Raw genomic sequence first — 14,490 nt, forward strand, 5'->3', positions numbered from 1 at the left:
ACTGTTTTGGGGGAGCCATGAATGCTTTGGCGTATAAAGTGGGTGGCTTAGGGAAGGAGGGGCGGGGACCTTGCTTTATCTGTGCCAGACCCTGGGCTGCAGCCGGGAACAAGGCAGATCTCCTGGAGCTCACATGTTAGTGAGCAGGCATACCTGGGACTAGTTAGAGAGCATGGTTGCCCTTTTGGACTCATTTTGGTTCGTCAACGAAAGACAAGAACAAAACTTTAAAATAATTTTATATCTCTGGGAAATCAAGGTAGCCAAAAACTGAATAAAAAAGAACTAAAAATCTTGGAAAAATGTAGTTGATATTATGAAATAGAATCTGGAATTCCTAGTCTTTTTGTTTTTTATGTCATTGAAAATATCCATTGCTTAGAGATTAAAGAATTGTATTTTCTAGAACACTGATGTAAGAAATTGCTGCCCAAAAAGTCCAAACCTGAGTACTAAGAGATCTGTTCAATATAGTATCTCTTCTTTAAAAATATAACACCTTATGGGCTGCCCAGGTGGCTCAGGTCCTTATCCTGGGGTCCTGGGATGACCTGCTTTGGGCTCCCTGCTCAGCGAGGAGCCTGCTTATCCCTCCTGCCCTGCCCCCCTTCTCATGCTCAGTCTCTCTCTTAAATAAATAAAATATTATATATATATTATATATAATATATATTAAATATTATATATTATATATAAAATATTATATATTTATAATATATATATCACCTTAAAACGTAAAATTTGTTCAGGCAGAAAAGATGCAATACATCTTAAAGATGGTGTCTCCCCCTTCCCCCACCTTGGAGATTTCCTGTGATCACATCACCTGAGGCTGTAGGGGGCAGGGGTAGAACAGAATCACCTTTTCCCAGGGGCAGTTTGACAGCACTGAGACTTGACAAAGAACAGGAAATGAGATGTCAGCTTGTATAGGGAGAAACCTTTCTTGAGCAGGGGTTTTCATGGTTTTCAGTGTTGCTGTAAGTGCATGTAACTCCCAAAGCTCCATGTCGTCCTGTGCTGATCATCCAATACGAACTGAAAGCATTTTTCATGAAGACTTTCTCTAAATAAAATAATAGAAATGTGTGGGGATATCATTTTGAAAACAAATTCCAAGTCTTTTAGACAGAAAATAGTCCCCTCTCCACCCCCCCACACCACCCAGACCTACATTGTCAGATTTGTGTCTTTCAGCTTTGTGCGTGGGAGGCAGCCCTGGAGAGAGGGTCATGACCAGAGCTTCATTAATCCCGAAGGGCTCAGCGTGTGGATTAATAGTATTTGCCCAGGATGGTGATTTTGTTTGTTTTAAGAGAATAAAACTGTCTAATAGTAGTAAAAAGAGAAGCCTCTAGGTATCAATGGAAACTGTGAATCAAAGTAATGTTCTCTGATGACGCCAATACACAAGTTTGAAGGGTTTGGCCCAGGTCTTACCTGAGTCAGCCTGGGAACCAGATTAGAATCTGGCCTCCCCACTGCATGATAGCTTTTACCTGATGTTTCACTGCCTTTTTCATTTATGCACCAATACAAGTACATAACTGAATGAAGAGAACCTAGAGATAGTAAGGAAGCTATTTGACCCCAGAAGACAAGAACCCTGAAAGTGCTCCAATAGGAAGTGAGAAGGAGAGAAGAAGAAAGGGAAATGTAGGCCAACAAAGGCAGAAAGCAGCCCATTACCAGAAAGAGGCAGAATAATGTGAAGAGGGATTTACAAACTGGAGGCAGTTTTGAGTCAAACTGAAAAACGATATAAAAGTTATGAAAATGCTTTCCTTTGTTTGACAAAGCAAAACTGGACTGTGGTAGAGTTGTAGAAAGTGTTGCTTTCTTTTAGGTGTCTTTGTGTTTTAAAGTTTTTAACCTGGGACAGCCCTCCTTTATTGACCTCTTCATTTTTTTTTTTTTTTGGTCTTGGACTTTGTTACACCTTTTCGTGTGTGACATGACAGTGCAGTACCCACCTGGGATAGTGGTGGTGGTTGGCTTGTCCCAAGTACCAGATACGAAATGGTTTCAGACTTTTTCACTAAAACTAGCACCCCATACTCCTTTATTAGTGGTGGCTTTGCCACAGGTTAAAATGGCAGCAACAGGGCATTTGTAGGTTCTAGGTATGGAGGAAAGAGGTATTAAAACTCTTTCTGGGCACTGAAGAATCGGAGCTTAGGTATGTACTCCAGGTCTCCATGAAGAGCACCTGGCCACCACACACTCCAGCCCACATCCCCAGAGTGCCCTCTGCTTTACAGACCCCCTGGATGCTATCTACGGGGAGTGGCTAGAAGCTCAGTCAGGGTCACTGCATCCCCAAGTTGGGGATGCAGCTGAAGCCACAAGATCCAGTCAGACTAGGATTCCCAGCCGGGAGGCCGGAGCCCTGTGAGGCCAGAGGTCCTGAGGAGGTGCTCGCAAAGCCTTTCTCCTTCTACACATAGACTTATTTTCTCGGGGAAGCACAGAACTCTGGGTTGGCATATTTTATTTTTCTTTGCTCTAAGATGTTTTTTTTTTCTCTTCTTCAGAGGTTAGCACTTTAAAGGATCTTTTTGGACTCGCCAGTAATGGTAGGCATCCTCTGATTCTTGGCACGTGGGTTTAGTATTCATGTGGGTGGAGATGCTGAATGAATGTTCTTGCCTTTCAACCCATCTGGGTGCTAAAATGCCTCTTTATTTTCAGAGCATGACCTCTCAATGGCAAAATATAGCAGGCTTCCTAAAAAAAAGGAAAATGAGAAGGTAAGAACCTACCTGACATGTTGTTCTTCACCTTGTTTACTGAAGCTCCTTTTCTGTGTTCCTACTGTGAAATTCGTGGCCTTGAGAGGTACCTCAATGAATTCTTTCTCTTCTTTAATATACATAGATTTTTAATTACTTATTCTGAATCTCCTAAGTAGACTTCTACCTCCCTTTTCTAGCTTTTCAAACTGGTTTATTAAACACCAACTTGAAACCATTGTAAAATTAGAGTTGCACAATGATTTCAACTCAAGCTTGGTACCTCCTGCTTGTCTGCCTCATACCTATTCAGGTTACCTGAATTTCTTGCCCTGGGTGTTGACTCTGCTTCAACTCATGTTTTTTTGCTACTATAGATGATATTGAACATTTTAATGCACATAACTTATTTCTGTTGCATGATTTCCTTGAGCTAAATTATTTCCTTGGGATACAATATTAATGAGTGAACTAAAATGTTTGTGGCTTTCCATGCATGCCACTCTATTGTTCTCCTAAAGGATCTTCACCCCAGGGCAACCCCACAAGCACAGATATATTGTTATGTTGGTATTTTTAGGTGGGAGTTTTTAAAACTCAAGGTGGAGCCTAGTCTGTGTTTTATTGTATTGGTCATAGAAATGGGTCTCATGAATAAACGCACATTGTTGTAGGATCATGCTCTAACAGAACTGCCATGGTCTTGAGACAGCCTCACGGGTTCCTCCCTTCTCTCCCCCAGGCGAAGACTGAGGTCGTGAAAGAGGTGGCTGCGGCACGGCGGAAGCAGCACCTTTCTTCCCTGCAGTACTACTGTGCCCTCAACGCACTGCAGTACAGAAAGCGTGTAGCCATGATGGAGCCCATGATAGGCTTTGCCCACGGACAGGTAGGCCATGCCCTTCCCCTGAGGGCCGAGCCCTGAGCCAGCTAGGGAGAGCAGCTTGGGCTTCATGCAGAGGTCGTGTTTAGGAGAAACCAAAGCATTGTCAGAGAAAGAAACGTGAACACACCACCACCCTGGAGCCTGCCTTAGATCCAGCACACGGAGAGCCTCCAGGCGTGCTGGCTCATCAGTAGCTGGACTTGTTGGGCTGTAGGTGCTGGTAGTGATGGCCTCAATCCCAGGTCTCCTGTGGGGAGGAGCTGGCATAGCCCTTTTGTCTCTGAGCCAAGTGAGAGCCAGGCCAGGTCTGCCATTCAAAGAAGCAGCTGACTGCTTGGAGCTGGGCTGACAGCCTAGGGCACTGTGTGCGTGGTGAGGGCCACCCTGGGCTGGGCTCTTATCATTGCTGCCATCATGGTCACGGCTGGCTCCTCGGCCTCTGGGGCATGGCAAAATGTTGCCACCGCTTGCTGAAGCCTCTGTCTGGGACGTGGGCAGCTTCTCCCCCCAATTAGTATCTCCTGGACATGTGGCTGCCAGGAGTCTCTGGCGGTAGGCTAAGGCCCTGGCCAGGTGGCTCTGCCCCTCTCTTTGGGCCGGGCTTGCCCCTCCCCCACCATGCTCCGGCGTGCCAGAGAGACACCCAGGAATCTTCTTTCAGTTGATAATCTAGGGACAGAAAGGGATGTCAGGAAGAAGAATGTTGAGAAGAAAAAAGTCAGCAACTTTTTAAAATACACACATCTATTATTATTATAATAAGAGCATCTATTATTTTTAAATACGTTTTAAAAATACGAATGTTTCAAAAAACATAGCATCAGTAGCATTCGGGGAAAGGGGAATAAGAGAGGATCCTCAAGGGCAGAGATCCTCCTTCTTAATGTGATTATGACATTGCTGAATGGCGAGGTGACTAAAGTCAGTTTGTGTCTTCAGAGGTGATATTTAAGGAGAGTGCTGTAGTCTGTGTCATCTGCATAAAGCTGGGGAGAACCAAAGTTAGGCCCATCCAGCCGTGGGCTCCCATCCGCAGCAGACTCCTGACAGCATCCAGCTTCCTTGCTGTGGGCACTAGTGCCCATGCTATGTCCTTGCCCACTCCGCTGCCCACCTCCCTCCTTCTTTAGGTCTGGCTATGCTTTCATTAATGCCCCCGTCACTCTGTCCAGGGAGGATTGACAGCCCTTGCTGGTGGAGTGGTAGTCCTAACTAATTAGAGGCCCAGGGGGCCCTGGACTGAGAGCCTCAGAGAGCTGAGCAGCTGCAGGCTGAGCCGCTAGTGGTTGGGGAGCCTGGTTGGTGAGGGAGGGGCCTCACAAGGTCTAGTACCCTGCTTTACCATAAGGACCACACCGCTTCTCCCAGCCTGCACTTGATAAGTGGAGGCCGCCCCAGGGAGAGGGGGCTCTGCTTCGAGAGCACAGAGTGCCAATGTGCCTGGGGAAATGGAGCAGAGCACACCTTCTCCTTGGGGTGGGAGGCCACAGCGGCAGGTGTCTGACAATGGAGAGTGGCACGTTTCACCTTTAAGTACAAAATACCCAAATTTCAAGACACAAGACCAAATAGTCCCTCCCCTTGCAGACTTTGAATCCTGCCAAAATTATAGCTCATTTGCCTAGACCAGTTGATGTCTAACCACATGAATCTTTTGGATAATTCCAAAGCATTTACTCTCCTTCTGACTCATCAGCCCTTTGAGATTAGCGTTGACTGGGTGTCCACCCTTGTTAGCCGATAGTCATGTGACCACTGTACTTCCTGTGGCTCACGAAAGGCACGTGAATCTGGGTCAGGCTTCTCAGCACCACCCACTTCAGTGCAAGCTGTCCAACTTTATTTCTGCCTTCCCTGGCCCTTGTTAAACAGGTTTGCAATGAAATCATGAATCAGTCATCATGCCTGAAACAAACCAAGGTTTTGTAGCTATGTGCAGGTTTATGAGATCACAGAAATCAACAGTAGTGTCACATTCACTGAGTAGACCTTATGAAAGGTGGCCAAGGTCTCACCCCTCCCTTCCATTCATTCAGATCAGACTGTGGTAGGGATTGCATGAGCCCCTGCCCTAGGAGCTTACAGAATATAAGAGCTAAGACGTGGAATTCAGAGGATAAATTCCAAGGAGTTCAGGGAGGGAAAGGAAAGCCACTGTGAGGCTATGTCCTTAGAAATGCAGGAGGCTCATTTAATAGACTTTGATTTTGAGGTTTCAGGGATTCCAAATGGCATTTACTGTTTTGATCTCTGTATGATTAAAAGGTTATGATCTCTGTTATGATTAAAAGGGCCAGAGCAGCTTCTTGCATTATTATACCTCGCATGAGGATAACCGTGATCATCCTGGTTTTATACTATGAAAACCAAGGGTTTGGGGGCACATATGTCCCCAGGATGCCTCCTGTCAGAGCTGCCCTGGTGACACCTGTCAGCCTCATTGGTGCATGTGTTAGAGTTCTGTGCCCACCTTTCAGGGCAGGGGCTGCTTCCAGATCAGACACATGAGCTGGCATAAAGCATGAGAAATACATCCAAGCTGAGTGTTTTCTCCATTTATTCACGACCTGGGCTTGCAGCTGTTCTAGCTCTGTGAATAGCACATAAGATGGAGCAGTTCGCACCTAGTATCCAGGTGTTTTAAAGGCGTGGCCATGGAAAGAAATGGAGAGTTGAGCTTTGGAACCAGATGGTTATTGACGTCAGTAGTGCACCAAGGTAGCCCCTATTCCCCAAACCTTTGGGATTTGTGAGGCAACCCAGACTTTCTGGGACGTGAATACCCAGCAGTCACAGGAAGTCAGGACTTCCTTCTATTTGTCCCCCCAAAGTCAGCAATTAAAGTTTTTATTTTCAAAGCCCTCCTGGGGTCCCCCGTCTTGGGCAGAGAGAGCATGCATCCCAGGATGTAGGGGCAGGAAGGGAGCTCACCTGTGTCAAGCGCCTCTTCGGGCCCAGAGCTCCGCTGCATCGTCCACACGCACAGTCCTCTGGGTTGACATCAGGGTGAGAAGAGCCTCTTAAGGGTCTGTAGCCCAGTTTCCCCTTCGCAGTGTCTCAACCATATCATCTGTCCAGCTCGTGTTCCGAGCTGCATATGGCTTGTTGAGCGAGGTCAGCAGTGGCCTTCAGGGTGGGCCTCTCTAAGCACCACCCACTGCGCTACATCCGGTGCTCGCCAGTTTCTTGCTGGTGCTGTGCACGTCACGTGTCACACACCGATGGAGCCCCTGGAGACACAAAGGTGAAAACCTCCTTGTCCCCTAGAAGATTTCTGTCGAGAATTTAGAGGGAAAGAGCTGATGACGAGAATGTCAAAGATAATTGTCAGTAGTGACGACTGATGCACCTGGCCTGGTATGTGCCAAGCAGAGCACTCATGTAATCCCTGGAGTTGATGGCCTTTCAGTAAGAGCTAGGTCTGCAGTGCACTCCAGGCTGTGGGAGGAGCTCCACTGGCATGGGCCCAGCAGAGGCCCATGAAGCCCAGGAGCACATGCACACGATGGGGCCGGCCTCTGGAGCTGCCCTTGTGCTGTCTGCTCACACTGGCTGTGCTCCCTGAGCCCCTTTCCTAGATGACTTTCAGCATCACGATTCTGTCTTTCAGATTAACTTTTTCAAGAAGGGAGCAGAGATGTTTTCCCAAAGTATGAACAACTTTTTATCCTCAGTTGCGGACATGGTTCAGAGGTAAGGCTGCACTCCAGTCTGGTGGGTCTTTGCCTTTCCTGCTGAATCCATCTCTCTGGGAGCAGGGAGGGCCCCAGGAAGCCCCACCTGTGTGAGGTCTGGGCAGCCAGCCCCCTTCTCAGCTGCCGGTATTCGGGAATACTGTTGTTGGAACGTAATGCCTTCTACCGTTCCCACCCATGGGGGCACCGAGGGTGAACAGGTTAGATAGCTAAAGAGAAATTGTCCACAGGGGGACTTAACCATCAAGTCCCAGTCCTGTGCTGAGGGAGGGTCTTGTGTTTGCTGACAGCCAGCCTTCACATCCTGCAAGCCAGGACCCAGCGTAGGATTGCAGTAGATTTGGAAGTGGTCTGGCTTTCCCTTTGGGGCCATGGGGTTCATCGCCAGGAGTGCTGTGACTCTTCAGGAAGCTAGCTGCCAATTTATGCTAGATAAATGAGGCTTTAAGTTGCTTTTTAATTAATCTAACAAGTTGCACTTCAGCCTTGCAAAGGCTTATTTTTTAAAAACGCAGCATCCTGTCTCCAGGCTGTCCTGCCACATTTAGTTGATGCTATGGCTGCTTGGACACCCTTTGCCTCCATTGCCAGTGTCTGCGACAGGAGGCTTGTTTAACTCGCACTGCAGACCTGGTTCTGGGAGCACTCCGTGATTTCTGAAGTAGGAGACAGAGGGAGAGAAGTTGATAAGCAGACAGACAAAATGGAAGTAGGAGTGGAGGATTTTATTGTGTGTGGAAAAATGGAGGAAGGCCACTCACTTTCTTGAGGATGTTGCATTTCAAAATACCTTTTCCAAAAAAAATTATTTTAGAGAGCACAAGTGAGTAAGTGCAGGGAAGGGCAGAGGGAGAGGAGAGAGTAACTTTAGCAGGTTCCACACAGAGCATGGAGCCTGATGCAGGGCTCCATCTCCCAACCCTGAGATCATGACCTGAGCCAAAACCAAGGGTTGGACACTTAGCCGACTGAGCCACTGGGGTCCGTGCATTTCAGAATACCTTAAGGTGAACCAGTGGACTCTGTTTAGGTAGACATGTACCTCAAATGCTGAAAAAAGAATAAATCCCAAGAAAATCAGTGCTCAGCATTCATATGAGCATGCAGGAGGGTTGCAGTTTTGAAGGCATCTGTGCCTTCCCAGAAGTCACTGAGCTCTTGTCCCTGGCCACTGGCAGCAGAGGTGTAAACTGGGCTTATGATGAGGCCAGAAAGCACTTTGAAATCCGATTTTAGCTTCCTGCCTTTTAATCTGATTGTTAGCCACCAAATATTAGGAGAGAGGAAGGCAAGGCACCTACTGTCACTTTTCACCTTCTCTCTCCCCCAGCCCTCTCTCACTGCCTCTTTCTTACCCTGCTTCAGCTCCCAGAATTTCCTGGCTTTCTGTGTCCCAGGAGAACCATCTGTGCTTCAAAGTTTTTCATGCACTAGATTTTATTATTTATAGATGGCAGGACATTGGCGCTGGTGTTTCAGATGCTGTGGTGTATCTCCCTGCAAATCTCACAGCCTCTGTCCAGCCCCCAACCCCGGTCATTATCTCTGTGAGCTGGTACAGGTCAGCCCAAGTGCATAGTAGTCACTTCGGCAGTTCCATGTGATAAGCGTGAAACCCTGGCTGTGCCGCCTTCTCTCAAGGGCTGGTCCAGGTCTGTGAGTTGTCCCTCTGCTGCCTAACAAGGCCTAGTTCAATATGAAGGCAACAGCCCCCTGGCAGTGTTCCCAGCTGAACCTGGAAGCACTTGAACCTCCTGGTTCCAATAGCTAAAGCACTCAGATTAACCTTTAGGTTGGTGATTGGATGCATACTGCCACTCCTCTCCAGCCAGGGGGTGGTGCTGCTGCCACACTGCTGTGCCTGTCATCCAGCCCGCCCAGGGCTCCAGGGCACTGCCCTCCTTCCCCTGGAGGTGAGTGCCCTGCTCCTCTGTATCGAGATGTGAGGGGATTCAGAACCCAGCCTAAACCAACACGGTGGCCTTTCCAGTCACCCAAAGAGCCAGATTAGTCCCTAACCCCACAGGGACACATTTCTACCTTTATTCTGGGTTCCTGCTGCTGCTCTAATAGACAGATATTCAGTTAAACTTACTAAAAAAAAATTTTGGAAGAGAACCTATTGAAAGTTACTTTCCTACCCTGCCCTTGGGTTCTGGGAGCCCTGCTCAAGCTGGGTATTGGAAGCGGAGTCTTCAGGGTTTGTGGGCAGCAGGAGGGGCAGTCCCTGACCACTCCCTGGAGTTGTGTGCAGGACGTCATGCTGGCACACATGAGTGTTTTTCTGGGAGAGGCAGTCCTAATCTTTCTCTGGGTCTTCAAGGGGGCTTCTCACCCTGGAAAGCTTAAGAACCTAAGTGGTTTTGTATACTCTGGCTCCCTCCTTCCACCTCCTGTCCTGCTTTTTTCTCTCATTCTCCTCTCCCGGTCTTGGCAGTGACACGCAGGTGAGCCAATGAGGCTTGTTCTCAGCTTGCCTGTCTTAAGGCTACCAGAGGGTTGTCCAGCTGTTCTATTCAAATGTCAAAAAAGCCAAAATTAATTTAGATAGACTGTTCGCTTTGAGCTGCATTAAGATATAGGCCATGTACACTGTGAGTCTCCAAGGGGAGAGCATGGACCGTACAAACTCTTACAAGACTTAAAGAACCCTTTTGAGAGAAAATCCTGAGGAACTCACTTTGAGAAACAGTGGACTGGCTGGCCAGCCAGAGCTCCTTCAGACTGTAATATCTGTAACTCAGTCTTACCTTTTTTAACACCATGGAAGAGTGGAAGTATGCCTCGCTGTCTCACGTGGATGGGCCAGATTGGGCAGATGGTGTTCAGGACTTTTATATCCAAGGCTCACCACTGGGTAGGGTAGCTATCAGGGCATTGCTCTGTGGGAGGAAAGGACAGCTGCTTCTTTGGAGCTAAAGCTTCTAGGTTTTCCACCCCTCAGCGTGCATACACGCCAGAGCCTGGACACTGGCCTCCCACCCTTACTGCATAGCGTGGGCAGCCCTTGGCTGGCAGCCCCTGCGGTCTTGGGCAGTGGTATGGCTACCAGAAAAGGAAGAACATTGTCTTTGTCATTGTCACTGCACCTTGACTCTACCTTTTGCTCATTTCCTATCTCCAGTGGCTGTTTCCACCTAAGGGAGGTTGGGGAGGGTGGGTGGCAGGAATGACTGCTGTCTCCTTTCCAACCCTGAGAATGGGCTGATCAAAGCTTTTTTCCTAAGATTTGCATGAGCTTGGGGTGCCTCAGTGTCTTTAGTCAGTTAAATGTCCACCTCAGTGCCTCAGTCAGTTAAACTGACTCTTGGTTTTGGCTCAGGTGGTGATCTTGGGGTGGTGGGGTGGAGCCCCACACCAGCTCTGGCCCTTGCCCCCCCTCTTACATGCACACGCATTCCTCCCCCCACCACACACACTCTAAAATGGATGAATGACTCTTAAAAAAAAATGCACCAACAGTTCTGAGCCTGGATACCACTTTGTCAGCAGAGAAACTGCAGAAGCTATTTCACTGGGTTCAGGCGTCATCCAGTGGTGTTCCTATGTTCTGATTTACAATAGCAGTCATATAAACAGTTAGCAATGCAGAATCAAGTCCCCACAACCCCCAAGTGTCTGGGGCCTGAGCTCTCTTCACAAGGCAGGAAGCCCTGGGGACGGCTTCTGGGTGGTGCTGGGTCGGTGCTAGGCCGGCCAGTGAGGAGCAGCTGACCTGACACCTTCTGTCTTAAGCATCCAGGGGGAACTGGAAGCCGAAGCAGAGAAGATGCGGGTGTCCCAGCAAGAACTGCTTTCCGTTGATGAGTCTATTTATGCCCCAGACTTTGATGTGGCTGCCCCCCAGATCAACAGGAACCTCATCCAGAAGGCTGGTTACCTTAATCTGAGAAAGTGAGAATGCCATTGCTTGCTCTTTCTGAAATCAGCTTTCCCTCAGAGTGGCTACAGGGCGTCCGCTCAGTGGAGGGTGGGGGCGGGGCAGGCTGGGGAGTGGTGGGCCACCCCTGGCCTTTGTCACTCTGGGCCTGTGCAGATAGCCCACTCTTAACCAGCATCATCATGGACCGTAGGATTACTGACCCTCCCCACCCTTGGCCCAGGCCCCAGAGGGGCGACTGCTGTGTGGTTGAGGCCTGCTGCTAAAGCCAGAGTCTGTGGGCCAGCAAGCATTCAGGTCATCCCGGTTCACACAGACTGATCACACTGGAACACTCTGGGCACTTTGAACTGAAGGGAGGATGAGCAGGCTTCCTGTGTCCAAGAGCAGGCGGAGGCTTTTGGGTGTGGTGAAGACCTAGGTTCAGTCAGGCCTCCTAGCTGGGCCTCAGTTGCATCACCCACAGAACAGAGCTGCTCATCACACCTCCTAAATAAAGGTGTTACAAGAACATTCCTAGTAGGTCATTCCTAGGAGATAGTAAACACTCAGATGTTAGCTATTACTGGTTTTTGGAAATAATTGTAATTATTGAGGCAGGAAACCTAGTGCCTTGCACGTAGTTGCTACTTGATCAGCACTGAATCAAGTAAGTGCTATTTCTCAAATGGAGACTCCACAGAGAGAAATTGCCAGCTGTTTTCTTACCAAGGTGGAACAAGATCATGAGTCAAATCTCTCCTTTAGTTTGTATGGCTAGAGAACCCTACAAGGTTGGTGTTAATTGCCAGTTACTGGATATTCCTCCTCTAAGCAGCCCATAAAACATCCAGTTTGAGCAGAACTCAGTGTGGTAAAGCCCCAGAGGATTCGGGGTGCTGGGAGCCACGGTGGCCCTGGTGACTCTCTCTTGACTGAGAACAGTTGGGCTCTGTGTCTTTGAGAAATGACCACTAGGTTTCCAGTTTCCAGTGGGGATGGACTGATCTGTTTCCAGATCTCGGGAGGAGCCAGTGTCTGGCTGCCAGTGGGTGTGTACGTGCCATCCCACAGCGGAGCTGGCCCTGGGCCAGCATCTCCCGTGTAAGCAGAGCCCATAACTTCCAGGTCACTCAGGCTAAGTGGTACCTCTTCCGCTCCTTTGCATTTGGATTATTTCCAAAGCAGTTTTGCTTTAATGTAAAGAAACATTATTTCTAAAATGCCACTAGTACTCATCGAGAGGCAGCAAGAACTTGAGGTGCTGGGTGCACTCCCCAGTACCAGCAGGCTTTCTAAAACCACAATTCTTACAGTAAAACAGGGCTGGTCACTACCACATGGGAGAGGCTTTACTTCTTCACACAAGGTGGGAACCTCATGTGTCAACCCCGGGGCGCCGTGGCAGGAGGCCTGATCCAGGACCTGGACAACTGCTCCGTGATGGCGGTGGATTGTGAAGACCGGCGATACTGCTTCCAGATCACCACGCCCAACGGAAAATCGTAGGCCACACGGGTGTCCTTGGGAGGAGAGCGAGTATAGTGACTCCACACACCCCTGCCAAGGGCCTTGTCCCTCCATGCTGGCTGCTCTTTGGGAGGAAGCTTTTCTGTCCTGTTTAAGCAAGCACACGGGCCCCCTGTGGAATCCACTCTGCCTTATTTAAGGGGTCCCGGTGCAGATTTGCCCCATGGCTTTGGAAGAGACATGACCCCTGCATGGCAGGCAGCTGTGGAAGGAGCTGTTTGTCAGCACAGAGGCTTGGGGAAGGCTGTGGCCGCTCCTGCCTGCCCCGCAGCTGAAACTGGAGATGGGAAACTGGAGGTGGGCTCAGTGATGGCATTGTCCCCAGAGACCCCCCGTGAGCTTCCAGGATCCAGCAGAAGTCACCTGGAGTCATTCACAGATCCCACTACAGTGGGGACCCCTCTGAGCAGTAGTTCGAAACTGTGCTCCAAGGGGCCAGAGCCGCCCATCCTTAGGTTGCTGCTGCTGGATTTGCATTTGCTTCCGTGTGGGGTTCTGAGCTGAGATCCTAAGTGGACAGGAGCATGTCCGGACAAGCTGGTGCAAGCCGACCTTTTGCTCAACAGGCAGGGTGGTTTCAGACTTTGTCCTTCTTCTTGGGTGGCAGGAGCAGACCGGGATCCCAGTTGTGGTCCTGTGCAGTCACTTAACTCCTTGGTCTTCTCAGATATAAGACAGGGGTGGGATCTATGCTCCCCACCTCCCACAGATGTGGAGTCCCTGGAAAGGGTTAAGCCCCCACCACAGGTAGGGAAGTGTTACCTGCCTCCCGTTCTGTCTCCCCCCATGGGGAGGGAGGTGTGGAGTGTCTGCTAACCCCTGTGGACATGGTTGGGAGGAGGGACCGGGGGCTCCTGGCAGCTCCAGAGTCTGAGAGCCCACGAGATGTCCACACTTGAGGACCCACAGCCTCCAGGTGGTAGAGCTGAGCCCAGCTGCTCACTTTATAGATGAGAAAGCACAGGCCCAGGGGAAGTACGTGTGTGTCCAGGATCACACGGTGATGGAGCAGCGAGCCAGAACCCCATTTTCTTTCCTTCCTGTCATGCTGCCTCGTGGCCCTTCCCGTGAGGCCACCACTGAGTTCAGTGTCTGTGAATAAGCCTCAGTCACAGGGGTTTGGGAAGCACTGACTTGGATGCACTTTATTTCAGGGGAATAATCCTCCAGGCAGAAAGCAGAAAGGAAAACGAAGAGGTAAAGGTTTTGTGTTTTCACCTGTGTCCTAGTCTAGCGGGTGACTGGGCTCCAGCAGACTCTTTACTGTCCTCTCTCCACAGTGGATATGTGCCATAAACAACATCTCCAGACAGATCTACCTGACCGACAACCCAGAGGTAACTCGTGCCTCCTCCCCTGCACCCCCGGCCTTGCTCAGTGTGAAGGGTGAGCACCCGTCCTGGACTGAGCGGGACCTCCTGTGCGTTTGTAGGCAGTTGCCATCAAGTTGAATCAGACGGCTCTCCAAGCAGTAACTCCCATTACAAGTTTTGGAAAAAAGCATGAAAGTTCGTGCCCCAGGTAACTAAATGCCGTGGGAATGTGGTTCGGGGGTATTTATGAGTGATTTTGTCCTCATAGCCCCCCTAGGGGTGGAGTTCAGGCTGCTGGGGACATGGGGTGTGTGCCCGGTCCCACCACTGGTGAGGGCCAGAGCCGGGAGGGGCAGAGCCGGGAGCCGCAGCCACCTGACCTCAGCGCATCCTGCCTGCTGGACCTCGGTTGCAGTCAAGCAAATACGACTTGCCTCGAGGGTCAGCTGGTCAGGGCTTCTCACATTTTCTGTCA

At 49.5% G+C, this 14,490-nt stretch overlaps 1 protein-coding gene across 8 annotated transcripts in view; it reads left to right on the forward strand.

Annotated features, from left to right (window-relative positions):
• The window catches only part of APPL2 (adaptor protein, phosphotyrosine interacting with PH domain and leucine zipper 2), a 49,918-nt gene that overhangs the window by 22,491 nt on the left and 12,937 nt on the right, over nucleotides 1-14,490 (forward strand). For all 8 annotated transcript variants that reach the window (XM_041754142.1, XM_041754141.1, XM_041754140.1 and 5 more), the window contains exons 6-14: nucleotides 2,535-2,576; nucleotides 2,692-2,750; nucleotides 3,475-3,621; nucleotides 7,229-7,311; nucleotides 11,049-11,207; nucleotides 12,489-12,677; nucleotides 13,857-13,899; nucleotides 13,983-14,039; nucleotides 14,135-14,223. In XM_041754142.1, the coding sequence (XP_041610076.1) occupies nucleotides 2,535-2,576; nucleotides 2,692-2,750; nucleotides 3,475-3,621; nucleotides 7,229-7,311; nucleotides 11,049-11,207; nucleotides 12,489-12,677; nucleotides 13,857-13,899; nucleotides 13,983-14,039; nucleotides 14,135-14,223 (868 nt within the window). The remainder of the gene's footprint in view (nucleotides 1-2,534; nucleotides 2,577-2,691; nucleotides 2,751-3,474; nucleotides 3,622-7,228; nucleotides 7,312-11,048; nucleotides 11,208-12,488; nucleotides 12,678-13,856; nucleotides 13,900-13,982; nucleotides 14,040-14,134; nucleotides 14,224-14,490) is intronic.

Source organism: Vulpes lagopus, chromosome 5 (assembly GCF_018345385.1).
Source record: "Vulpes lagopus strain Blue_001 chromosome 5, ASM1834538v1, whole genome shotgun sequence".
Classification (NCBI taxonomy): domain Eukaryota; kingdom Metazoa; phylum Chordata; class Mammalia; order Carnivora; family Canidae; genus Vulpes; species Vulpes lagopus.